Genomic DNA, 27261 nt, shown 5'->3' with positions numbered 1-27261 from the left:
TGATCCACTAATATAACTCTGGTTGCAATGTCAACATTTTAGTAAACCAACATTAACTGCAACTCACCCTAACATTATCCAGTTTTATTGCCACTAAACTATTGATAACTCATAGTCTAAGTGTGTTGCCTCTAACTCATTTATTGTTAAGGAGCTTGTGGAAACCCTAACTAGTTCCACAATTACAATTACAGTGCCAGTGGCCCCTTTTTTGCCTTCCCTGTATTGAGTTGTGATTGTGTTTTCCACAAGGATCTGAGCTTCAAAAGTTCACGATATTATTTTATACTACTTAGTTATCACACGATTCCATGGTTGAGGTTAACCATGGGTAGCCTAGACCCAAATCCGTCCTTAGAAATATTTGATCTTGTTGTAGGTAACCACATCCCAAGAAGGGCATTAATCATATTCCCTAGGGAGTAGAGATTGGCCCCAGAACCACCTTGGCTAACTTCATTGTTCTTAATAATGACCTCAGAAAGTGAGCAAGCCCTAATTTTGTCTTGCATTAGAATGTATAGTACCTTCACTGCTTGAACAAAGACTCGGTCGACAAATAAAGAGGCTTAGTTAGCTAGATAAGGGCCTTGCTGGCCTCAATTTGCATTCAGTGCCTCAGAGAGAGTCACAGAGGATCCACAACCTTAGACAATTCTTCATCCAAACCATAGGGTAGACTTTTGTTATTCTAAACTAAGCGTATTGACTAAACATAGAGAATTTCTTCTAGCAAAAACATGTATGAGTTCTTCCAAGAGATCATGATGTAATAGAATAGAGAAAAGGAAATCTAGCTAGGGTGGGATCACCTCCATTGAAACTAGTTAAAGGGAAAGGGGTCTTAAAACCTTCAGAGCCTCAACTTAAGAAAAATAGAGATATTCCAATCCAAATCAACAATGAGAAAATGATTCCATCTCTCCTTTATTTGTAGATCCCTCATGTGGCTCTCTCTTCCTTAATCTAATGTGAGGGGTTACAAGTGTAGTCCCCAATTTGAGCTTTTTGCCCCAAAACATTGGATAATGGGTTTACCCCTTTATCAATGACTATAGCCTATGGGGTTGGATAGGATATTTCGTCCCCCTTAGGGTATTTAATTAGAAAAGGACATCACAAAAACATTTTTGGTGGGCATTCACCACCTCAAGCAACTTAGCCATGAAATTAGTATCAACATTTTGAAGTTCAAGATTATCTTGCATTAGGTTATGGCTATTGCCCATGAAGATTATATTGTAATAAGGAAAGAGATGGGTTTATGGGTTGAGTGCCCTAGTGTGGCGGGTTCCTCATATTTTATGGCCTATTTTTCCACCAACTTAGTAGCGTCTTTGCCATTTTTAATTTTTTGTGACTATTTCAAGGCTTTCGTTGCTCAAATATTTATTGTCAAGGAATCACATTAACCTTTCCAATCTATAGTTGGTAAGGGAAGGATGAATCTTCTTAGATAAGGGGATTATGAGGGTTAGGTTAGTATTGGGATCCACCATAGAGAATAAGGATGATAATGAGGGAAATGTAAGTGTTAGATGGCTAGGTAGGATTGGGGCATAAAGCAGCAAGACAAGCACCCACAATAGAATGAGCTTAACAATATGAGTAAAAGGAAGTGAGGGAATAAGAAGACACATGGATCCCCTGCCGTGTATAAATTATTGTAGAGGTTCGTGTTGGTAAACCCATTAGTACATTAGATTTTACGGGTGCGTGTGTATTACTTTTGATGCTAAGTTGCAAAAAACATCTAGTACAAGGTCATGCCAAGCTCTTTTTAGTATGGAAATGTTGTGTTATGCCTTGAGATGCATTTTCAGCCACACAAACATGGTTAATGTGTGGGAAACACATTTCATACAACCAAAAATGCATTTTTGAGTTGTACATGCATTTATATGATGTGTTTCCAACACTAAATCTACCTATTTTGAGTTGGTTTGACTCTTTGATTAGGTTTAACTCTTTTTTTAAGGTTTGATAAAATTGCTAGTAATTCATGGTAATGTTAAATTCTTAAGTAAAAGTTGACACGATCATTAATTATTTTAGGATGTTTGAGAGTGGTGGTTCAAACCTCATTGTACTTTTCAAACCTCATTGTACTTTACATGAAGAAAGTAGAATTTCATATCCCATTCAAAATTTAGCAGACAATATAGTTTTTAGGATTTCATGATTGGTAGGGTTGAGCACCAAATCCTCTATGTACCTCGATGTTGGTGGCATTAACTATTGAAATCCTCTATCATGACCTTAGCAAAAGTGTACCCTTCACTAAGCCAAAATAGTTGATTAGGCATGTTAAAAAATTTATACCGTATTTGAAGGCTTGGATTAGGCAGTTTCATTAAAATTGGATGGTGTTGACCAATGTCCTTAGAGGATTGAAGTAGAGGAAAAGGCTAGACAAGAGGCAAAGGGTGATACTAATGATGAGGATCCCAATATAAGCGATGGTGAAACATTGTTTTTCATTTAAATTTTCTTGCTAATTTATTCATAATGTTATCTTTCAAAGATTCAATATAATGTGCTACTTATAAAATACCACATTATATCATTCCCCATTTCCACACTTCTAGTGTGTTTTTGTTCGAACATTCGTACTCATTTGGTTGTATCATGCAACTTAGTTTTGATCAAACAAGGGAATCAATGAGAGAAGTAGAATCTAAAGGATGAACATAATCATAGATATATAGGAAATAACAAAATAAATTAGGAGGTGTCAACCACTAATGAATTTCATGAACATATTTGAGATCCTTATCAATTGATGGCCTTAACCTTTTCCAAAAGTCTTTGTCATATCTTGGTGGGTGATTAGGATGGAAGATGTGGTAGCCAACATGATTTGTTTATTGTTACACTGGCAAGTAGATCTGTGGTCCTATTAAAACTTCCAAAGCCCATGTGTGAATGATATGCAATGCAAATAGTGTGAGATGGATTTGGCATGAGAGACAATAGCCTTGAGCTACCAATGTGAACCCCTATTTACTTGCCTTGATATTGAGGATGTTAATCACTATATGGGAAGCACCCTCAGCCTCAAGCAGATGGATCCTTGAGTCCTTCGTGAGGAGGAACCTTTGTACTAGTGTGTAGGCCTCTACTCTATTGTTAGGTTTAATTCAAATGTAGATTGAGTATGCTTAAAGCATTCTTCCAAGAATTCCTTCAATGAGGTCCTCACATCTAGCATGCCTTAGGTTGTTCCTTTAAGCACCATTGAAATTTAACTTCAATCATGAGGGTTTGAGCTTCTTCCATTGTTAATGTAGATGGATTTTACCACCATTGTCCTTACCATTAGTGACAACTTGGAAGGTGTTAATTTTATTATTGATTTGTATAGCTTGGGTGGGCCTAATGTTAAGAGCACGTGCTTCCTTGTAAGAGGTCATAGGGTGAAATTCAGAGGGGGGTAGATTATGTATGCCTATATAGACTTTGGCAATCAAATCCTTGTGCAGAGGTGGGTCCATTGTCCCGCAACAAGGGGGTCTCAGACTCAAATTTGGTGTCTAGCTTCATGACTGTAATTTCCCCTATGGATTGATTTCCGAAGGGAGGATAGAATAGGCTATCCAACCTTGTAGGCTATTGTCTTTGATAAAGGGGGAAATCCAAATATCTAATGTTTTGGGCAACATTGGGTAAATTTTGGGGTAGCTAGGCCAAAAAGCCCAAAAAGGGGGTTGCACTTGTAACCCCTCACATTGGAGAAAAACCCACAAGGAATCTATAAATAAGAGAGGATTAGAATCACTTTTCATCATGAATTTGGATTGGAATATATCTAATTCTCTTGAGCCTATGGCAGGGTTTTAAGTTTCCTTCTTTTTTATTAGTTTCGGTGGAGGTGATCCCACCTTAGCTAATTCAGTCTAGTTTCGATGGAGGTGATCCCACCTTAGCTAATTTAGTCTAGTTTAGATGGAGGTGATCCCACCCTACCTAGACATTTCTTTTCCTTGTTCTGGCACAACAATAACATTAGGGCATCTCTAGTTTTGGTTTGATGGTTTATCTGGTTATCAAATTCGTCTAGGAAGGTCCATACACAACAAATATCTCTCTGTGAATTTCGTTGGATTGGTCACCACAATTTATAGTTGAGGAAGTCTTAAGGCAGTGAAAGGATATTGAGACCCAATGTGAGGTACAAAAACGACGTGTTTGGGTTTTGTCTTGAGGCAGCAGGGCTGAATCTGAGGCTATTGAGAACAACAGATTGCATAATTGGGATTCGTTCCTAACACCATACTAATCAGTAAAGGATCCAAAGTAATAAACATCTGGAAATAATTGCAGATAAATAATAGTTAGACCTCTAGTCCAATAGCCATATAATTACAGTGTTAGTTATAATTAGCATGATTGTTTATTGAATTTTGACATTGTACACAGAGTTATACTGGTGGATTTCAGTGTTATTTTGTTTAGTTGAAGAATCATATCATTATTGGAAATTTGTTATATTGTTCAATGCTATTTACTGTTACATGGATGGGAAAATGTGCATAATTGTTGTAATATTATGAAATATTCATTGTTGCAAATAATAATACTAAGGACAAAAAATTACCTTGGGATATTACAGTGGTATCAAAGTTGGATTTCCTACTAGCCTAGAGGGTTTGTTTGAAAAATGGAGCCACTCAAATTAGTTTTTGGGAAGGAGTATGCAAAGTCTTTACAAAAGTGTGAAGAGTTTCACAAGAACCCAAAAAGAGAAGTCGAAGCATGGGTAAAGGCACACCCAAAAGATTGGTCATGACCGTTTCCTCCTAAAAATAATGCAAAACCTCAATCTCTAGAGTCTATGGGAAACTCAATGCCTTCACCTTACAATTTTGATTGGTTATATCATCCGAAAATGGATACAAGAGATCAATCTCTTAAATTTGATGGTTCTAGTAGTGTATCAACACCAATTTTTGGGCAGAGCATCTTTAGGCAACCCACTCAACATAACACAATGGTCACTGTACCACAACCTGTAGCAAATCCATTTGGCAACTTTCAAGCCATGCCTCCAGTGCCTATTGGTCACAGAGTGGAATCTTGTCCCTTAGTTCAAGCAAAATATATAGTTCGGTTGTTAATGAAAAACCTGTACAGGCAAGGGAAACATCCATGTTGACCCCAGAGGCAAATTCTATATTCATCACAAAGAAAAAAACAAGGATACTTATTACTCAACAACCTAATCAACCTCTTGCATCTACTACATGCAATTACAAAGAAACAAAAATGGACATGGCTATGGAGATTATTGATTCTACAATCAATTTTGAAAGAAATAATGTGTTCACTAGTTTGAAAGTAGACACAACCTCAATCAATTTTGAAAACATAGATGAATATGAAACAACCTTAGAACAATGTGTCTTTGCTATTAGTGAAGACAACATTGGCATGGAACAATCATCCAAGGATTTTGAAACCACCCCCAACAACAAGGTATTGGTTGTTCAAGAGGAAACTCTTGATACAAAATCCAATGAGGTTAGCAATACTATCAAAATAGGAAGTCCCAGCGAGGCAGAGCCACTTAATAAAATGAATGAGAAGTGTATTAACATTGAAATTGGTGCCATGTCCAATTCCACAAGTTGTGTAGCTGACGTCAACAAAGAGAACAACGCAATTGGATAGGCATTATCAAGAATTTAAGGGGGGGCAATGTGATGGAATTTTTAACAAATCCTTAACACAAATTGTATGCTCAACAGTAAAAATAGAGAGACGCCCTTCCCTTGTAACAGAGATTTAGGACAATTATAATGGTGAAAACAATAGCCTTGACATACGCTGCAATCTTAATTTGTTTCTTGGACAAAACAGAGGAAAATACGCCATGGTATGCTTCAATGGACAACAAGAATGTGACAAGGAACTCCATTATGACAAAGGTGAAGATATATCACATGATTCATACATTACTAAAGAAACTACCAATGAAGAGAAGAGTTCGGTTTCAGTCAGAGGCAATTGGAATGAGAGGAGTCAAATTGAAAGTATCCCTAAAAATCCAGTCCTAGAAGTTCCAATACAACAAACATCAAACAACGAAGTTCAAGCTGATGAAGAATGCAATAATAGGTATATCTTGGTTTCATACAATGCTTAGGAAAATCCCACACCACTTATTAATGGTGAAAGCCTAGAATTGAATAATTAAAAAACCACTGAAGGGCATCAGGATTCTGTTGATGAATAATTTTCCAAGAAAGAAACTTAGGATGCTTAAGAAATTATGTCACCTAAGAACTACAGTGAGAAAGCTAAAGAGGCTATGCCAAATGAAAGTCATGAAGTCAAGTTTATATTTTTAGGCAATAGTAAAGAGTGTTTTGATCTCGACGAGTTGAATGGTCCTAAAAAATAGGAAGATGACAACCATTAAAGTTTTTTTTTTAAACCCATAGGAACCCAATAGCCCACCTGACACGTAGCTGCCAGTAAACCTCTGAGGGTCTACAAACTATCCACCTCTTTGTAAACCAGGTCACAACCATGGGGGATTTGAACCTTGGATCTCTCAGTTTTCTTAGGATTCACATTACTTTGATCACCAATTGAACTGCCCCCCTGGGACAATAACCGACAAAGTTATGAGAATGAAGATCATGAAAATAATGGACATAGGCTGAGGAGTTTTCCTAGTCCTATTTTACTGGCAAATACCTCTTCATATTCTCATGTATTAACACAAGATTTGGAACTAGGTAAAACTCCATCCACATTTGAAATCAATGCAAATTGTTTTCAAAATACGTCAGTCCCAATCAACAAAAGTTGAAGGCAAGAAGTGCCCCTTTTATCGTCCAACAAAAATAGTTTGATCAAAGTACAACCAACTAGGAAAATATACCATGGAAAACTGTAAACAAATGAGGGACCCCCTTCACATGAAACTATATCAACATTGGGTACTGAAGCATTTTGTGACCACTATGAGATGGCAGCCAGAGGAAATCATTCCTTAGAAAGATATGGGTATGGAACATAGAACATAGGAAAATCCCATAGGTTATAGTCTTTGATAAAGGGAGAAACACAATTATCCAATGTTTTGGGGCAACATTGGGTATATTTTGGGGTACTTGGGGAAAAAATCCCAAAATGGGGGTTGCACTTGTAACCCCTCACATTGGAGGAAACCCCATAAGGAATCTATAAATAAGAGAGAAATATAATCATTTTTCGTCATGAATTTGGATTGGAATATCTCTGGTTTTCTTGAGCCTAAAGCTCTGAGGGTTTTAAGACCGCTTCTTTTTTATTAGTTTCGGTGGAGGTGATCCCACCCTAAGTCAATTGGTTCCAGTTAAAATTCAAATTTGACGACCTTGCAATCCGAAAAAAATTCAACAATTGAAAATTCGGTAATAAAATTAGACATTAAATTCAACATATACTAAAATTTCAAAATACAAAATTATATACAATAAAATGGAAAATTGATTTCTCCCATTCAAAAATAAACCATTTCACAACTTAAAAAATACATTATGAAATAATAAACATGGACATATATATTAAATTATGCATAATTAATATGTTTTAAGTAGCCCTAATGGGTAGCTTGTTTGGTTGAAACCCGTTGCCCAGTCTTTGGCCCTTTGTCATAAGTTGTGGGTTTAATTCTCCTTGGGTCCATTAGGGTAAAGGTTTTAAGTAAATTTAATTAATACCTTTAACTTAAATTTAAGATTTTTAGTAAATTAACTTAGGTTAAGGTTTGCCATTGATGTGGGACTATCAGAGCCAAATAAAACTCTAGAATCATGAATTAACCCACTATTTTTGTGTAATTTGAAACCCTATAATCATAAATGGATTGAAATATACAACATTGATGAAATAAAATTAACTTGCCATTGATGTGGGTCTATCAGAACGAGACAATGTTGCGGAATCATGAATTAACCCACTCTTTTTGTGTAATTTGAAACCTATAATCATAAATGTATTGAAATATGCGACATTGATTAAATAAATTTCATTTGTTTAAATAAAATTAACTTATGTTATAAATTAAGTTAAGGTCTGCCATTGATGTGGGTCTATCAAGCAAGATAAGGCTGTGGAATAATGAATTAATACACTATTTTTGTGTAATTTGAAACCCTATAATCATAAATGGATTGAAATATACAACATTGATTAAATAAAATTAACCTAAGTTGTAAATTAGATTAAGGTTTGCCATTGATGTGGGTCTTATTAGAACGACAACATTGTGGAATCACGAGTTAACCCACTATTTTTGTGTAATTAAAAACCTATAATCATAAATGGATTGAAATACGCAACATTGATTAAATAAAATTCATTTGTTTCAATAAAATTAACTTACGTTATAAATTAACTTAAGGTTTTCCATTGATGTGGGCCTATCAAAACGAGACAAGGTTGTGGAATCATGAATTAACCCTTATTTTTGTGTAATTTGAAACCTTTTTATTTTCAACAGGAAAAAAACTTAACATCTTCATTAAAAAATGTTTTGATACAACAAAGGAGAATAACTATCCTCTTCAGAAAGTAGACATTTAGCCATGAAAGGTGCAATAAAAAAACATACATAATTGCCAGGATATCCAATAAATCCTATAGTTATGAAAACCCATCTCAAAATTATAACGCATACCAAAATAGAGCATCCAAACGTAACTGGCAGAATGGAAAAAACAAAGAAAACCTTTGAATAAAAAATCAAAGGAGCACTCAACTTCGATTGAACCATGCAGTAACATTTCAAAAAAAATATTACCAAAATAGAGGAGAACTCCACGTTTAGATAGAGCATCTGCCTCCCTATTTTGTTCCCTAAACACATGAACAAAGGAGATGTCTCTGAATGAAGGAATGATCTACAAGATGTGGTCCATCCAGTGATGTAGGAGGGGAATTTGGAGGGAGTTTTGTCCCAACACCCAATCAATGATCGATTTTGAGTCCCCAACAATCTTAATGGATTCAATTGCCAACCATTTCACACATTTTAGGAGCCCCCAAAGTGCCACAATCTCAGCCCTGAAATTTGTCCCCTCCCCCCATGCCAATAAAAGTGATATTCATGTTCAGGGCTAATTTTGATAAGCGCCCCACATCCACAGATGGCACAATTTGAGGCCCCATAAAAAAACCCAGTGACAAAGAATCTCCCAAATATTTAATGGATACATAGCGCTTAGAGAGTCGAGGTTTCCATGGGCCTATCTCCAGAAAATGACCAACAATATTAAGACGAGTGACAATAGCATTAGGGACTCTGTCCTCAAATACAACAACATTCTGCACAATCCATATCCCCCAGAGTACATACAAAGGGATAATATTGTAGGGCTTGTGGTTGGATGTCCAATATCTGATTCAAGAAAAGATAAACTGCCAATTCCAATCCACAGTAATCCCCAATATCTCAGCAACTCACCTCCAAACCTCTTTGGAAAAAGAGCAGTCCATAAATAAATGGATGCAATCTTCAAAAGCAACCCCACACAAATGGCATCTACCTGGTCCAATATGTCCCCTTTTCATCAAATTATCCCAAGTGAGAATGTGGTTAAAAAGGGCTAGCCATGAGAAGCATTTGAGCTTCAAAGGAGCTTCCCATTTCCAGATTGAAATAGTCCAATGATGTCAAGGGACAACCAGAAATATATAGATAAAATTCTTTAACTGCAATATAGCCATTCACATTTCTGCCACCCCAAGCAAGTGAATCAACCCTATTGTTGATAGAAATCCTTGCAAAAGCTAATTTATGTCTATAAGATTCCCATTCTAGTTCCATCTCAGCAGGGAGGCCCAAGTCCCACGAATGAGGCCATGATTGTTCAAGAGGACCATAATGTTCAATATTCTGCAAATCATCCATGTAATAAATACCCATTTGATTTAAATAGTAAATGATTTGCGGAGAGAGGCAGTGGTCCCCAAAAAATCCCTTAATAGCATCCAATCCAATGTGAATTTTCTTGCCATCTCCAACTTGCCAACGCAAGTTTCCACATAGCCAGGATTTAGTTAACATCATACTCCTCCAAATATATGATTGTCTGCTATTTTACGAAGTCCCTGCTGCAACCCATTCTTCCAGACTACGGTGCCTAAGGTATTTCCCTTGAACAATCTCATGCTAGATGCTTGAAGAGTTAAAAGCCCTCCAAAGGTTCCTAGATAGTAGGGCTAAGTTGAAACACTTGGTGTCTCTCATGCCCCATCCACCCATTTTAATGGGCTGAGTAAGAGACTCAAGTCTGCAAAGGTGATACTTTATGTTATTACCAACACGTGACCAAAGGAAGTTTGCAATAATGGCATCGATTTTTTTTATGACCGCTGAGGGGATAAGAAACAAATGCATCTAGAAGACAAAAATCCTCTAAAGCACTGCTTTGATCATTATCACTCTAACACTAAGGGAAATCCATCTGTGGTCCCATATGGATAGTTTACTTTTGACTTTGTAGATCAACCAGTTCCAGTCCAAAATTCAGTAATTACATGGCTTGAGAAAACAACCCAAATACTTAAATCCAGAGGACAAAAAAATTGATTTAATGCCAAAGAGGGCCGCAATTTGAGAGATAGTGGCAGAATTCTTCTCATCTGAAATAATTTCTTATTTGTGTTGGTTAATGATAAGGCCTGAGGCCCTCCCAAATCTAGAGAAGATCTGGTGGTAAGTCTCCCATTTTGAAATCTCCGCTGCTCCAAAATAGAGGACATCGTCAACAAATAAGAGATGGGTGGTTGAATAATTGGCCGATACCTTGCACCCAGAAATAGCCCCAGTACCTTTTGCTTCTCTTATACCTCTGCTGAGTGAATCCATGACCGAAATGAATAAGAGGGGGGGAAGTGCACACCCCTGTCTCAGAACCCTGGAAATTTTGAAAAAATTAGTAGGGTATCCAATGATTAAGGCTACCACTGAGGCATAAGTCACACAAGCCATGATCCATGTTACATGTCTATGACGAAAACTGGTCCCATGGAGGATCAAACGGAGGAAATCCTAATCCACATGGTCATAAGCTTTCAATAGATCAATTTTCATAAGACAAGCCTTTGATTTGCGAATTTTGATAGAGTGGATACTCTCTTGGGTGATAGCCACCACATCTTGAATTCTCTTGTCAGAAAGAAAGCCAAACTTCTTTGGACATATATGTGGAGATAATTTTTTTTTGACTATATTAGCTATCAATTTAGAAATGATTTTATAAACATAATTGCAAAGAGAAGTAGGCCTAAAATTATAAAAACATGACTGAGATTTTTTTGGGATAAGAACAAGAAATGTAACATTAACAACACCTGATTTAAGATCAGAACAATGAGATGCTTCCACCATTTGGATGTGATTAGGGCCCATGAGGTCGAAAAATGAAATAAATAGTTCTATGAGCCAACCTTCCAGCCCCAAACTCTTGTCCTTATCCATCTCTTTAAGAGTGTGAAGGATCTCTTCGTCAGTGGCAGGGTTCTCCATGAGACTGATATCCTCGTCATTGACAAATTGAGGGAATATGCTTGCCAACTTCAATTTTTCCTCAATGTTATCCTCCTCTGAGGCTCTGTATTGAAATTCAAAGTATCTGAAGGCTTCTTCTTTGATTTCTTTGAGGGATGTAAGAACCCTGTTCTCCTCATTCAGAACATGCCAGATAGAATTCTATGCCTTCCTTTTTGAAGTTGCCTGTGAAAAAATCTTGTATTTTTATCACCCCCTTTTATCCAAACAACCCTACTCTTAAGGCACCATTCATCCTCCTGTGCCTTTAGGATTGCATTTTTTCTCCTTATTAACTACATCACCACGTTCTTGAGATGATCAAAGAAAATATCCGGTAAGGAGGGGTCCATGTAAGTAGCCAACTCCTTTTCAATCTCACAAAGTTCCTTATACTGTTATTCCTTACATTTTTTAATCCAAGCCCAAACCTTTTGCTTCAATGTAATTTGAAACTTATAATAATAAATAAATTGAAATATGCAACATTGATTAATGTAAAATTCATTTGTTTAAATAAAATTAACTTATGTTATAAATTAAGTTAAAGTTTGCCATTGAAATGGGTCTATCAAACGACAAAGAGTTGTGGAATCATGAATTAACCCACCATTTTTGTGTAATTTGAAACCCTATAATAAATGGATTGAAATAGATAATATTGATTAAATAAAATTAAGTAATGTTGTAAATTAAATTAAGGTTTGCAATTGATGTGTGTCTATAAAAGAGATATTACAGTCGAATCATAAATTTAAAACCTATAATGATAAATAGATTGAAATATGCAACAATGATTAAATAAAAATTTATTTGTTTAAATAAGTGGATTGAAATATGCAACGGTGATGAAATAAAATTTATTTGTTTAAATAAAATTAAATTTGATTAAACAAAATTTATTTGTTTAAATGAAATTAAAATGGATTAAATAAAAATAAAATTGATTAAATAAAATTCATTTGTTTACAATTGATGTGGGTCTATCATAGCGAGATTAGGCTGTGCAATCATGAATTATCCCAGTGTTTTTGCGAACCCACGAATCAGTTACGAGAGACTACTCTAGATTGAGCAGGGCAGGCAGAGGCATAGCCATTGGTTGGAGGAAGAAAATCGGCAATGGGCGAAGGAAGAAAAGGGACTTTGGAGTTTGCGCGCATCAAGGAGGAACAAAAGGGTTCTGAGACGCAAAACTCTCTGTCTACGGTGTAACTAAGCTCGAAGTTGCTGGGTGAAGGAAAGGAGGCCTGCGGGTAATTCTCTCTAAGGCACCGAAGCCTAGTAAAAGACAGTAAGGCCTTTCCTAAGTCAAACTGGAGATTCGCTGAAGGAATTAGGGCACTTCTATATCTCGTTTTTTCTCCCCGAGGCTACCTAGGGCAGCAGCGGATCCCCTTCTTTATCTGTCAGAGTCACATGTACTAGATTTGTTGCAAATAAAGCAATTCACACAGAGCGATTAAATATTCCAGGGCAGCAGATCGATTCAGCCACCAATCACTCAGCCTATTCGGTGGTAGAAAGTCGTGAACCAGGACCACCTGAAGCAGCGAGGGTCATTCCTGGTCTTTAAGAAGAAGGGGACCATGCCATATCATTTCGTGGGGGCCTGGGGCCAGTAATCGGTCAGCAAGAAGTAAACAGCAGGAAGCCGCTAGTGGACTGCTATAAGGTCAGGACTAGATTAGGTGGACTAGTAGAATTAAACTAAGTAATTTAGCAGTCAATTGTATTACAATTATTGTGTGAATTGTATTCCTCACACCTGAAGCTCATAAACTGAAAATGGTTGCAAAGATGTCTCTGTATTACTGTTAATAGACTAGTGCTTCAGTTGAGCCCGTGAGATCTATAAATTGGTGTATTATGTTGATGCTGTTTATTTATTCATTATTGTATCTGACTCTCTGAGTTGTCACTGCAAAGGTTTTGGGGAATACCTGTGAATTTGGTAAAATATTTCTTGCATTCTAGAATCCGTAAGGGCAAAAATTTCCTTAAGACATTACAGTGACCTTATTGCATTCTAGAAACCCTAGGGGAAAAAATTTCCTTAGGACATTACAGTGACCTTATTATTATTGTTAAGCTTTTCCAATATATAATTAATTTAGAATATTGTGAAAAAACATATACCCTGAAGAAATATATGCAATATAGAAAATCCATTCTTTCATAAGTTTTTTAATCAAATTTTGATAAAATGCATCTTTAATGTTTATGTTATTTATTTATAATTACAATATTACATAGGAGTCCTACAAAAACAAGTAAATATTAGCATCGTTTTATGTATATTCGCATTATTTTCGCTCAGTTGTCAATGTTTTAACATTTAAAGTAATTCCCTGGTGATATTTTTCATCAATAATCTTTCGTGTCGTGTGAATGTGAACTTGAATCTATTATTTGCTAAATTCAAGGAGATGATCAGTAGCTAGATCCATTAATTCTTTTACTCTGTAAGCTGATTTTTTTTAATCTCTTTTTCTTTTTCTTGTGGTAGAACGGAAGGAATATAGTACAAATGGCAAAAGGAATAATATGGGCAACAACAGAAGATCTTGCACGCAACAAACCTGCTGTTCTATCCCTTTATCGGAGCATTCTAAGGGCTTTGAATTCAGGAGACTTGCCTCTTAGTTTAGCTGCCAGACATGTAAAGAAGGGAGAGGCACGTGCCATTTTCATGACAGCGTCTGAAGAACGTTCTTTGCATAATATTGCTGATCTCATGGATGCTGGCTACCATACTCTTTCTCTTCTCCAGAAAGGCCAACTGCCAAAGAATATCTAGTAAATTCAACCATACTCTCTCTTTCTTTACTATTTGGACTAATCAAACTATATGCATACAACATCATCAGGCGAAATATATTGGGTACAACAACATCATCATCGGGCAGATTTTACTCTGATAGATATTAGTTCAGGAGAAGCTACAGGCATAAGAACATTATTATTTCACTGAATCACTGTTATGAAACTTATTAGAGAGAACAAACTGATCTCAATAGCACACATGTAATATAATTGATAATAAGAGACCACATAGAAGACTGGATCCTGCATCCAGAAGCAGTGGAACAAGCTCTGGAACATAGAAAAGCTGGTCACTGTGACAAACTCTGTAGAAACAGCTTAAGACAGAGCTTCCCATCCTTAACAGCAGATTTAAATCCTAACCCTGAAAGACAATCATTCCATTAGACCCAGAAAATCGAGTTCAAGTGCTTTTGACCGCAGGCATGATCCCAAGGTAGGTGAGTGGGGTAGGTGGGATGACCCTAAGGAAGGTAGGTGAGTGAGGTAGGTTCCTCAGCATGACCCTAAGGTAGGGGAGTTAGGGCAGCAGATAGGGCAGACTTGAACTCAAGATAGGTAGGCATGGATATAAATAATCCATCTATCAAAAACCTTATTTTTTTGACCTTTTTTGCCCTTTTGCCTTTCTTCCCAGTTAATTCTGTTTCAGAGAGCTCAAGCTTCTCTTAAGTGACACATCTACCATTGTCTGGTTTGCTGACTTCTCTCCAAAAGCTCTCTCCAGTCCATGGTTTTTTCAAAGCATACAATCGTCTCTTTCCTCCTGTGCACACAAATGATCTATTCATCACCATACTGATGATTTTCAAACCTATGATAAATCATGAATGACTTCTAATGTAATAAACTATAAATGTTTTCTTTTTCAAGACTTTATTCCTCTCATTTTCTTTACATAAGCTAGGATAATAGAAATGTTCTTATTTGAGATGACATTATATGCAAATGGATGTATCTTATTATCAAATATAAATTATGGCCCAACATACCTCTTTACAATGAATTCAAACATTTAGGGTGTTAAGCTGCCTTCCCCTTCATTTAACTTACATTTTACTGCTATTATATTCATCTCTTCAGTTTTTTTAGGCAAAGATAACTAGTAACTACAACGTTATCATTCGACCAGTGCTTGCACTGCTCCTGTACCTTAGGCTGGGAAGATGCATGATATCCATTTGATAGTAAGTTGTTCATTATGACGTTAGCTGAAACCCAAATCAGCCAGACCAAAAGAATCAACTTTAGAATTGGCATATGAGTAATGCTATTGTGCAAGTTGCAATTCTGCTTATTTTGACTTTTAACAATTCTGTATCTATGTTCTATGAAAGGCTGAAAACATGATTGCTATCTAATCATTATGTTATGGTGCTTGGTGAATTTTATATTTCACTATGCCATTGAATTGAAGCATGTAGCCTGTGTTGAATTTGTAACTATGGTCGGTTTTCATAATGTACTTGTGGTCACTTGATGTAATTATATTATCTTGTAAAGCATATTTATAAATGCTTGAGTAAAAAACAGTATTTTTTTTAAACAAAAATGAGTAGTATTGGTATTAAGTCTGCGCCCTATCACGGCAAATACGTGGGTGATTACATTGCCCATTTCAGTAGTCTCATAGACAGATTGACCATAAACCCATTACATTTTTGATACTGACCCATTGACATATTGATAGTAAACCCATTACATTGAGAGACTTCCTTTCGAAAAGCTTACAAAATGACAAAAAGACCAAAAGACATCTATATCGAGCATTCTTCTGCATGCAGATTAATCGTTTTCAGTTGCTGGCTTGTTGAGATCGATGTCCTGCTTGCCTGGATCCTCCTGAAGCTGGTCCTGACTTGTGGGTGCATCTCTGCTGAGCTTGAGGTCCATTATAATTACCCTGAGCGGGTCCACCTCATCTTCTAGTCGTGAGATCTGATGTTGGAGAGCCATAATTTTATCAGCATGTTCTACTTGTGAGTGATACATATGACCGAATTTTACTTGCAATTCATAATCAGCCCTCTGCAGGGCTGTGTGAGCAAATAAGCAGTTGTAACATGGGCTTGCTGTTGAAGAAGATGTGGAATTGGAGTCAATGTTCATGATGTTACACTGGCAGAGGCGTCGAATGCAGCAGGCTTCATGAAAGAATGAGCCCGACCTCCCCAATATAACTGAATAGGGAGGACAATTCACCAGAATTGAAAGAGGAAACTGAATTGCAGTGACAAATCTCCTATTGGTGATACCCTGACTGTTTAATGCACCGTGATGGTTGAATATGCATCATTCCAGGTTCCCTAGGCAGAGAAAAATCGACTGATAACCTATAGACCCAGAATTGACCGACTTCCTCTGAACCAGAGGCTTCCTCAAAACTTCTAAAAGGAAAGACCTATAGACAGCTGGCGACCTAGCCTCTATCAACTCTAAAAAACCAGAATTGGAGCTCAGAGCATCGAGATAGGAGCCTACTTTGGCGGGGATTCCATCCAGGCTCTGTCTATTGTAAGTTTCCAAACAAAAAATAGGGAACCAGGAATGACCTTTGCATAAAGGAGGCTAGATCAGTCTGAGATCGATTGTGTAGGAGAGACTAGGCGGTGCCAAGGTGGTTTGAGAGCCAAAGAGCCCCTTTCGCCAAATTTTCCACGAGATGAAGTGCTGAGCCCACAATTGCGCTATCCAAAGGATAAGAGCCTGAAACCGGAGACGAAGCTCTTCGTAGAGCTACCGAGAAGATGAACGCTTGGATGCCACAATGAAATTCAAAGACAGAGCTATCACCAGATTATTGGGCCACGAAGGTGGTGAATCAATGCACATAACAGACTCATTCATGAATGGGACAAGAGCCAGATTGGAGACAAATTTATCACCAATTTGCCTATCCACAATTCTCATCATTCTGTCATTAATTTCACCAATCCAACTACCAAAGAAATTCATCATGGTTCTGAAAGGAGGTCGATTCTAAGATTTTGGCAGATGAAAACCGTAATGGCAAGCATGTGAGGAGTGAGTAGCATATGCATGACAGTGTGTCATGCCCCTACACCTGCGGTAGTCGTTCAACCGCTTATAGCGAGGTGCGGCACTACCAATCGTTTTCTTTTCACCAATATTTACGATTGTAGACTACGCCTAACATTCCACTTATCCTACTTAGTTTGTATTTCGCAACCAAGTATTATTAATGTGTTCCTTTATACAAGTGAAAGCCCATAACATTCACATAAACAACATTATACAAGAGAAATGCACAACAATATAAAGGGAGGGGCAACTCCCTGCAATATGAGTCTGCCCGAATCAATATATTTAATCTTCTTTTACAAGTACAAGTTAAATTTTGGGAAACTCCAAATTTACATTTAGCCAATTTTCAAACCTCGGTAAACTCGGTTGCCCAGCTCGTCGGTGCCTCCGCACGACTCACCAACCCTTCGTTCACCTCGTCGCACGATCGTGTTGTTTGCCCAACTTGGGCGTGTCTTGTCGTAACCAAGTCGCCACACACGGGCGCCTCCGCACGAGTCACACCTTCGTTCACAATCTCAACACTTCATTGTTTCCTCCGTTTCGTCGTGCACGGCGCGCCCCCGCCCGTCTGCACGTCTACCCGTTCACCCAACTTCGTTCACCCGAGTCGCCACACGCCTTCACCCGAGTCGCCACATGACTTCTCCCGGTTTGCCCGAACGACCTCACCCGGGTCGCCCGAACGACCTCACCCGGGTCGCCCGAATGACCTCGCTCGAGTTCTGCCTGAACGACCTGCCTTGCCTGGACGACCTTCCTTAACGACTTTTCTGAACGACCTTCCCGAACGACTGCCCAAACGACTGTCCGAATGATTTTCCCGAACGACTGTCCGAACGACTTTCCCGAACGACTGTCCGAACGATTTTCCCGAACGACTGTCCGAACGACTTTTCTGAACGAGTTTACACCCGAGTTCCGCCCGTCGTGCGGGCTCATCCACGCACTGCAGAACTCCTTATTCGAACTCGTGTTGATCGAATGATGGTTGTTGATCCGGATTTAGACAGGAACGCAATAGATTACAGAGATAACCATAAATACAGAGATGCAATAACCATAAACACATAGATGCAGCGGAAATAATGCTTCATTTCATTAATGGAAAATACTGAAATGTGCTTACAAACAGAAATGGAAAGAAACCAGCTAGGGCGATGGTAGCTTATCTCTGAGAAGAGATGTGGCGGCTACATGCCTCTGAACTGTTCCAAACTGTATTACAATGAGGCTCGAAGGCCTATTTATTGTTGAGAAACAATGGAAAACCCTTCACATCCCGAAACCTAACCCTAGAAGATGAAACGCCAAATTGTGGGCCCCGTTTGGGTAAATTGGTACATCAATTTCCTGGGGTCGTAACTTTGGCATACGATCTCCGTTTGACGCGTACGATAGCTCGTTAGAAAGATCTATCCGAGTACTACCACTTTGGGAGGCAACATCGGTCCATGGACCCATGTTGCCCCAGAATCCCAAAAAAACGTCGTTTAGGGCCTCAAAACGGCTCCGGAAGTTCAGGACCCGAAAAACTGCTAAAAATAGTAAACTGTGCTGTAATTTAGGAAACTGAAAAGACTGAAAGAGACAGTTGTGGGGGTCCAAATGGGTTGGTGGGTGGCCACCAACATCCACCTGGATCATTCCTCCCCCCTTAGGAAGCAATGGTCCCCATTGCGTTGAGTTCCTCCATCTGCTGAACTTGTCCTGCAATCTCTGATGTGTCCAGTGATGGTGGGAAGCATGGTCGACGATGGTCCACATTGAACACTCGGTGCAAATGAAGGAATGGAGGAATGCTGTGCTTCAAAGCATTGTTCCCCACAGCCTTGGTACTGCTGTAAGGACCATGTTGGAATGGTCTGAGCTTCTGATGGGTTCTGGTTAGGCGTTCTCTCTGCAAATGCAACCAGACTTTGTTGCCCACCTGAAACTTGCGTGGTACCCTTGTGGGTGAGGAGAAGTTGTTCCTGTGTTTTGTCATGACCGTATCCCTTTGTTGCTGCCGCTGCGTAGAGGAACCCTTTGCAGGGGTCATGGATGTAGCAACAATCTTCCCCTTACTTTTGGAGTGAACCAGACAGATGAATTTCCTGGTCTGTGAGATGAGCTTGCTGCCTTTTTTGGTAGTGATCAAAGATGTGGTAGTAGGTGGGGCTACCTCTGGTATTCTGTATAATGAATTATTCAAAGAAACAATGACAGCACGAGGCCTGGACTCATACACAGCATGTCGCCTCCACAAGTATGGCTGGCCTAACAGTACATCACAAACATCCAGAGGTGTAACATCACACAATACCTCGTCTGTGAAGGGTTTGATGCTGTAGGGAAGGCGGCACTGCTGGCGAACTTTCAGATCTCGTCCTTCGTGAAGCCACCCGATACTGTACGGCTGTGGGTGCGGTGTAGTCGGTAGGCCCAACCGCTTCACAACCTCTGCTGAAATGAGGTTCTTTTGGCTGCCACTGTCGACAATGAATTGCAGCGGCGAACCCTTCACCCACATCTGTGAGTGGAAAAGACGCTCCCCTTCTTCTGGATTTTCGAGCTCATCTTTCTGGATCTTGGCGGTGGCAACAGTGGCGCTGTGATCTGCATCAATGATCTGCTTCCCTTTGCCATTCCCCTTGTCGGGTTCTGGCTCAGGGTCGGAACATGCATCTGATTCGGAAGCCCTCAACTCAGCCACCAGCGACTGCTTGGTCCGACACTCACTTGTGTTATGAGTGGGACTCTTGTGGAACTCACACCACTTTCCTGTGTCCTTCTTCGGCTTCATGGTGTTGTTCTTTTCTTGCGGCTTCGATGGGTTGTCTTGGGTCACCCCGCCTTGGCTTTGTCCTTTGGGCTTCGGATTTGCAGATCCAAAGTCTCGCTTCTTCTGTTTGAACTTTTGCTCGATTTTGACAGCGTATCGGTATGCTGTGCCGAGTGAGGAGATGTTCAAGAACCCCATCTCTTCCTGGATGTATCTGTGTAGGCAGCCGCGGTATTTGAGTACCAGATGCAGCTCAGAATCTTTGATACCCAACTGTGTGCGAAGGGTATGAAAAATGTTTGTGAACTCCGACACATCTTGGTCTCGTCCCTGCCGCAGTGTGGTCCATTTGATGTATTTGTCCTCATAGGTTCCGATAGGGTAGTACTGCTCCTTGATGGCATCCCAGAAGTCATTCCAAGTGGGTGCGGCCGAAAATAGTGAGCCTGTACTTTCATCCTTCTGCTCGCAGTAGGTTTCCCACCAGTCCTTGACGTGGGGGCTGCTTTGAGAAGAGCGAAAACAATCTTTTCCCGACTTGAAAATTCATGAACAGAAAAATACCCATCTAGCAGATTTAACCATTTATCTACAGCATCTGCATCTATCTGACCCTCGAAGATGGGGATTTCAAAATTAACTTGTACCTTGAAGGGTGTGGCATTTCCAGAGTCGCTGTTGGAAGTCGATGCGTCGCCTCTGGGTAGCCGCTGAAGAATCTGCGCAAAGCTATCCATCATCGCGTTCCTTTGCCGCTCGAGTGCTTCTTCGAGCAAGATTTTGATAGGATCTCCTGCTCCCTCGTCTTTCTTCTCATCCGCCATGGGAGGCCGTCGGGATTTGCGAGGCTGGTCTTGCAGAGGTTCGACCAGTTCAAGCCCTAACTCCTTATATCCTGACCTCGTTGGGGACATGCAAAGAAAAACAGAGAAAAAGCAGACCGCTCTGATACCACTGATCCGGATTTAGACAGGAACGCAATAGATTACAGAGATAACCATAAATACAGAGATGCAATAACCATAAACACATAGATGCAGCGGAAATAATGCTTCATTTCATTAATGGAAAATACTGAAATGTGCTTACAAACAGAAATGGAAAGAAACCAGCTAGGGCGATGGTAGCTTATCTCTGAGAAGAGATGTGGCGGCTACATGCCTCTGAACTGTTCCAAACTGTATTACAATGAGGCTCGAAGGCCTATTTATTGTTGAGAAACAATGGAAAACCCTTCACATCCCGAAACCTAACCCTAGAAGATGAAACGCCAAATTGTGGGCCCCGTTTGGGTAAATTGGTACATCAATTTCCCGGGGTCGTAACTTTGGCATACGATCTCCGTTTGACGCGTACGATAGCTCGTTAGAAAGATCTATCCGAGTACTACCACTTTGGGAGGCAACATCGGTCCATGGACCCATGTTGCCCCAGAATCCCAAAAAAACGTCGTTTAGGGCCTCAAAACGGCTCCGGAAGTTCAGGACCCGAAAAACTGCTAAAAATAGTAAACTGTGCTGTAATTTAGGAAACTGAAAAGACTGAAAGAGACAGTTGTGGGGGTCCAAATGGGTTGGTGGGTGGCCACCAACATCCACCTGGATCAGTTGTTTGCCTCCAAACGACCTCCAATATATACGTGCGGGTGGCGGGTTGTGTCACCCGGCCGACCCACACCAAACCCCCAAGCCGACTCGTTCAACATGTGTTGTTTTGCCCAAGAGGATGGTCGGCCCGCCCAGCTCATGGGACCGCCCCCTCAACTCGCCCAACACCTTATAAACTCGTTTCTTGGCTCGTTTCGTTTCATATTTTTCATGCACTTCGCACGGTGGAGTTGCCCTGCCCGTCGCACGGACTGCAGGTTCTAACATCCTCCCCCACTGGAAGTCATTGTCGTCCTCTATCTCATCCCGACAACCATCTGTCACCAAGATCACCATACCAAGGTATACACCCAATCGGTATGTCATACATCGGAAATCATCTCAATCCATGATCATCAACCACCCTGTCACAATCTCCACCTGCTGCTCCCCATCGTGGAAGGCTGGTCCCCCCATCTCAAGCTACATGCTTCCTGCAACATATTGTGTCGACCTCATCATGTATCGTCCTCATGTGAACTGCTGCCATGATACTCCAACACAATGCTAACACATCTCTGTACACTGGATCCCCTCATGACTTGAACTAGTTGGGTAGCTAATCCAATTGTCATGCTCAAACCATGAGAATGCACATCCTCATGCCATCATCAGTTGTTTCTCAGAACATCTCGTCACATCCTCAACTCGATCAAGAATCCATCTCCATACAAGTGTAAGCCATGCTCAGGTCCATGAAGTAGCCTCCATCTCATCTGCAACATGTTGTCCATGATGTTTGGTACCAATGTACTCCCTGAAATCAGCCACATCTATCCCAACATCATCATCCATATGTGTATCTCTTCAATATGAAGAGACCATCTTCCGACTCTCGATGTGCTGCATCCAGGTCCATGAAGCAACCTCCATCATATCTGCAATGTGCCATCCCTCAAGTCTGCCATAGAAACAAGTATACACCTGTCTCATCTATCCATGTGATGCCCATGATCATAGATCAATCAACTCCCATGTGTCAAAAGGTGGTTGAGTCTCGGCTCAATCCATGCCCAAGTGTTGCCACCAAGGCATCATCATCGTTGTAACTCCATCACTCCAAAGTGTCTCATATCGATCCTCCACATCAAGTCACTCTTTCAAGCCATTCCCATACATGTACTTGAAAGTATGCACCCCATCCTGCATCAAAGTCTCTGACCTCAGCTCCTCAATGTATCAGATCCTCAAGTCCACCATATATGAAGTCTCCCAAAAGTCACAACATTTTCATGTCATCATGAGCTCCATGAGTCATCTCCAACCAACATCTCAGCAAGCATACAAGTCTCGACCCAAAGGTCTCTGCAAGATGCCTCAGCTCTCCATGTAGTAGGAATGCTCCATAGTCTGCTCACAACTCCATCCAAGTCCATGGCCTTGTTGTACAAGAGTGCACAACCTCTCCATCGGCTCATAAGTAAAACATCTCCATGTCACACCAGCAAATCCACCTGCACAACATCCCTGCCTTGGCACTCCTCATTGGATGCCCATAAGTGACACCTCTACAAGTGCTCCTGCATAATGTCCCTGCATAAGACTGCCATGCTCCATGTCTCCAACCTGATGTCTATGACTAAGTTGCCCATGTAGTCCAACCAAGTAGACTCATCACAACAATTGGTCATCCTCATCCAAGTCTGCAATCTTCGGTCTAGTGAACTCGGTCACCCAACCATATCATCATCACATCACGAGTCCCTTCCATCATAGCTCCCCCACTGAAGGTTCCACCAAGACTATCTCTTGGTCTCGGCCATGAGAAGTCCACCCAAGTATCATCATATCCAAGTGTGTGCCCTCTTCAATCTGCCCATGAGTCATGCCGGGCACTTAGCCAATTCTCCATGTGGCTAAAGCATGACCCAATCCTCCGCAACGATCATCATGTTCCTCCCTTGTCACGGGCCTTTGTACCTTCTACCATAAGGTCACAAACAACCCCAACAAGTCCTGCAACAGTCAACAATCCTTGCTTCTCCATACAAGGTCTCATCATAGTCATCCATGGTAAGATGCTCCCTTGCATCGGCAAACTGACTTTGCCCTTCCCTGCATATGGTCCATCTATCAAATGCTCAAATGAAACACAAGTATCAATACTTACTTCATCATCATGAGGCTCTTCCATGTGAGTATCCTCATCCATCCATGTCTGCAAATTGCACGATCCTGGTCCAACTTGATCAATTTCAAGTTCATCCCCCGTCGTTGTCACATCTGCAACATCCTCGATCTTCACGGCTTCCTCTTCCTTGTTAGCACAATCTGCAACTTCATCCTGCTCCATTGTCCAACCAAGTTGAAGAAGTTCGTCTTCAACATTCTTTTCCAAGACTTTAAGTTCCTTTCGAATCCGGGGATTCTCTTCTTTCATCCGCTTCAACCTGTATAAGGTAAGCAAGAGCTTCCCTTCGCATTCTTCCAAACCTGCCATGCCTTGTCGTTCAGCTTGGCCCAAGCACGAAGCTTCACCTCTGCTAAACCTGTTTCACCATTCACCTGAATCACCCTGATATTCCACCCGTCACCTGCAAAACTTGAGCTCCCTGCCAAGTCTTTGGTCTTCGTAGAATCAGCGCCTTGATTCAGTTCACCAGCTCTGATACCACCTGTCACGAAGTGCAGGTGTGTATTAGCTTCAACGCTTCAACACCAGCACCAACTCTCCGGCACTAGGCTCTGATACCAACTGTCACGCCCCTACACTTGCGGTAGTCTTTCAACCGCTTATAGCGAGGTGCGGCGCTACCAATCGTTTTCTTTTCACCAATACTTACGATTGTAGACTACGTCTAACATTCCACTTATCCTACTTAGTTTGTGTTTCGCAACCAAGTATTATTAATGTGTTCCCTTATACAAGTGAAAGCCCATAACATTCACATAAACAACATTATACAAGAGAAATGCACAACAGTATAAAGGGAGGGGCAACTCCCTGCAATATGAGTTTGCCCGAATCAATATATTTAATCTTCTTTTACAAGTACAAGTTAAATCTTGGGAAACCCCAAATTTACACTTAGCCAATTTTCAAACTTCGGCAAACTCGGTTGCCTAGCTCGTCGGTGCCTCCACACGGTCGCCGCATGACTCACCAACCCTTCGTTCACCTTGTCACACGATCGTGTTGTTTTCCCAACTTGGGCGCGTCTCGTTGTAACCAAGTCGCCACACACGGGCGCCTCCGCACGAGTCACACCTTCGTTCACAATCTCAACACTTCACCGTTTCCTCCGTTTCGTCATGCACGACGCGCCCTACCCGGGTCGCCCGTTCACACGATTCTTCGTTCCGATGTGCACGGCGCGCCCCCGCCCGTCTACTCGTTCACCCAACTTCGTTCACCTGAGTCGCCACACGCCTTCACCCGAGTCGCCACACGACTTCACCTGGTTCGCCCGAACGACCTCACCCAGGTCGCCACACGACTTCGCCCGGGTCGCCTGAACAACCTCACCCGGGTCGCCACACGACCTCGCCCGGGTCGCCCGAACGACCTCGCCCGAGTTTTGCCTGAACGACCTGCCTGAACGACCTTCCTGAACGACTTTTCTGAACGACCTTCCTGAACGACTTCTCAAATGACTGTCCGAACGACTTCTCAAATGACTGTCCAAACGACTGTCCCAAACCACTGTCCAAATGACTGTCCAAATGACTTTCCCGAACGATTGTCCGAACGACTTTCTCGAACGACTGTCCGAACGACTTTCTCGAACGACTGTCCGAACGATTTTCCCGAACGACTGTCCGAACGATTTTCCCGAACGATTGTCCGAACGACTTTCTGAACAAGTTTACACCCGAGTTCCGCCCGTCGTGCGGGCTCATCCACGCACTGCAGAACTCCTTATTCGAACTCGTGTTGATCGAATGATGGTCGTTTGCCTCCAAACGACCTCCAATATATACGTGCGGGTGGCGGGTTGTGTCACCTGGCCGACCCACACCAAATGCCCAAGCCGACTCGTTCAACATGTGTTGTTTCGCTCAAGAGGATGGTCGGCCCGCCCAACTCATGGGACCGCCCCCTCAACTCGCCCAACACCTTATAAAGTCGTTTCTTGGCTCGTTTCGTTTCATATTTTGCATGCACTTCGCACGGAGGAGTTGCACTGCCCATCGCACGGACCGCAGGTCCTAACACAGTGGATCGCGTGTGTTGCCACCAATGTTGCAGTTATTGTTATCGGGATGTTATTGATGAGGGGAAAAAATCGGAAAAAATCGTAAAAATCGGAAAATAATCGGGAAAAAATCGTAAAATACAAAAATATTCATTTTTTTTCAATTTTTTTAATATCTAAAGCATCTACAACATAAAATAAATACATTGACACACAAATATGATAAAATAACTAATATATAAGATGTGTAATATCATTTCTAGTGCTACATCACACATAATAGTGAATCATGTCCTGAATAGTAAGTCTTGATTCCTGAGTCCCAAATCAGCCTCAAAATATCAACAAAAAATATAATAATGTATCTCATATCATGAGTCATAATTTCATATACACTGAATTGAACCGAATAACTAAAGTCTAATACTACGGATTTCCTCTGTCCCTCTTGCGAGAAAATGCAATAACTTTCCCTTTCCCTCTAAATGTAGACGCCAGTGTGTTAAAATTGGCAACTAGGGCCAAACTCCATGTGGGTCATCTTATTTGTGGCAGCTGATATTTTTCTTGGATACCTCTCATCGAGAGGTGTAGGGTTGATCTAAAGATCATCTGGTTCTGATAAGTATTCATGGAGTTATGAATTTATTTGCGTTATAAGACAATTCGTCAAGGTCGGCCAACGACCAAATAAATCCCACAGGTGCTCAACGTTTTAGTATAAATAGAGGTGGCCTTCAAGTCATTTCAACACAGTTGGGATCTCTTCCTCTCTCTACTTGTCTTTAGGTTTTAGTAGGAGGAGAGACCAGAAAGCCGGAACTACTGGAAAAGCCGGAAATGCCAAAAAAGCCGGAACTGCTGGAAAAGCCGGAATTGCTGGAAAAGTCGGAATTGCCGGAAAAGCCGGAATTGCTGGAAAAGTCGGAACTGCCGGAAAAGCTGGGATTGCCGAAACTGCCGAGAACAACCAGAACTGTTGGGAACAGCCAGAACTGCCAGAACTGCTGGGAACTGTCGAAACAGCCGGAGCATCTGTCTCCGAAGGAGAGCAGCATGCAAGGGACAACTAACTAACATTGGGACAATTGTATGGTACTTATCAGCAAATACACCAAGCATGCAATGTTACAGCTAGCATGCAAGGGACAACTAGCATGCAACAATAAGCATGCTAAGGACAACAAGCAAGCAAGGGACAACAAGCAAGCAAGGTGCAACCAACACATGGGTCGGGATGGCAACATGGTGCAGCAATGGCACATAATGCAGTACAGTGATGGGTACAGTCATGATTAA

General features: G+C 40.8%; 1 protein-coding gene across 3 annotated transcripts in view; it reads left to right on the top strand.

The window, feature by feature from the left end:
* Nucleotides 1-12546: 12546 nt before the first annotated feature.
* Nucleotides 12547-27261, top strand: part of LOC149205819 (uncharacterized) — a 55671-nt gene continuing 40956 nt past the window's right edge. For 2 of the 3 annotated variants that reach the window (XR_016252493.1, XR_016252494.1), the window contains exons 1-2: nucleotides 12549-13220; nucleotides 14055-14344. Coding sequence is in view for 1 of the 3 variants with exons in the window: in XM_089395170.1 (XP_089251296.1) it covers nucleotides 14076-14344 (269 nt within the window). In the remaining 2 variants the exon portion in view is untranslated. Of the gene's footprint in view, nucleotides 13221-14054; nucleotides 14345-27261 lie in introns of all 3 variants that reach the window. The other variant, XM_089395170.1, reaches the window with a different exon arrangement.

The sequence above is a fragment of the Pinus tabuliformis genome, chromosome 1_2 (genome assembly GCF_031772625.1).
Source record: "Pinus tabuliformis cultivar Carrire ecotype Pingquan chromosome 1_2, CPIR1, whole genome shotgun sequence".
Classification (NCBI taxonomy): domain Eukaryota; kingdom Viridiplantae; phylum Streptophyta; class Pinopsida; order Pinales; family Pinaceae; genus Pinus; species Pinus tabuliformis.
This window is presented reverse-complemented; position numbering and strand designations above follow the sequence as displayed.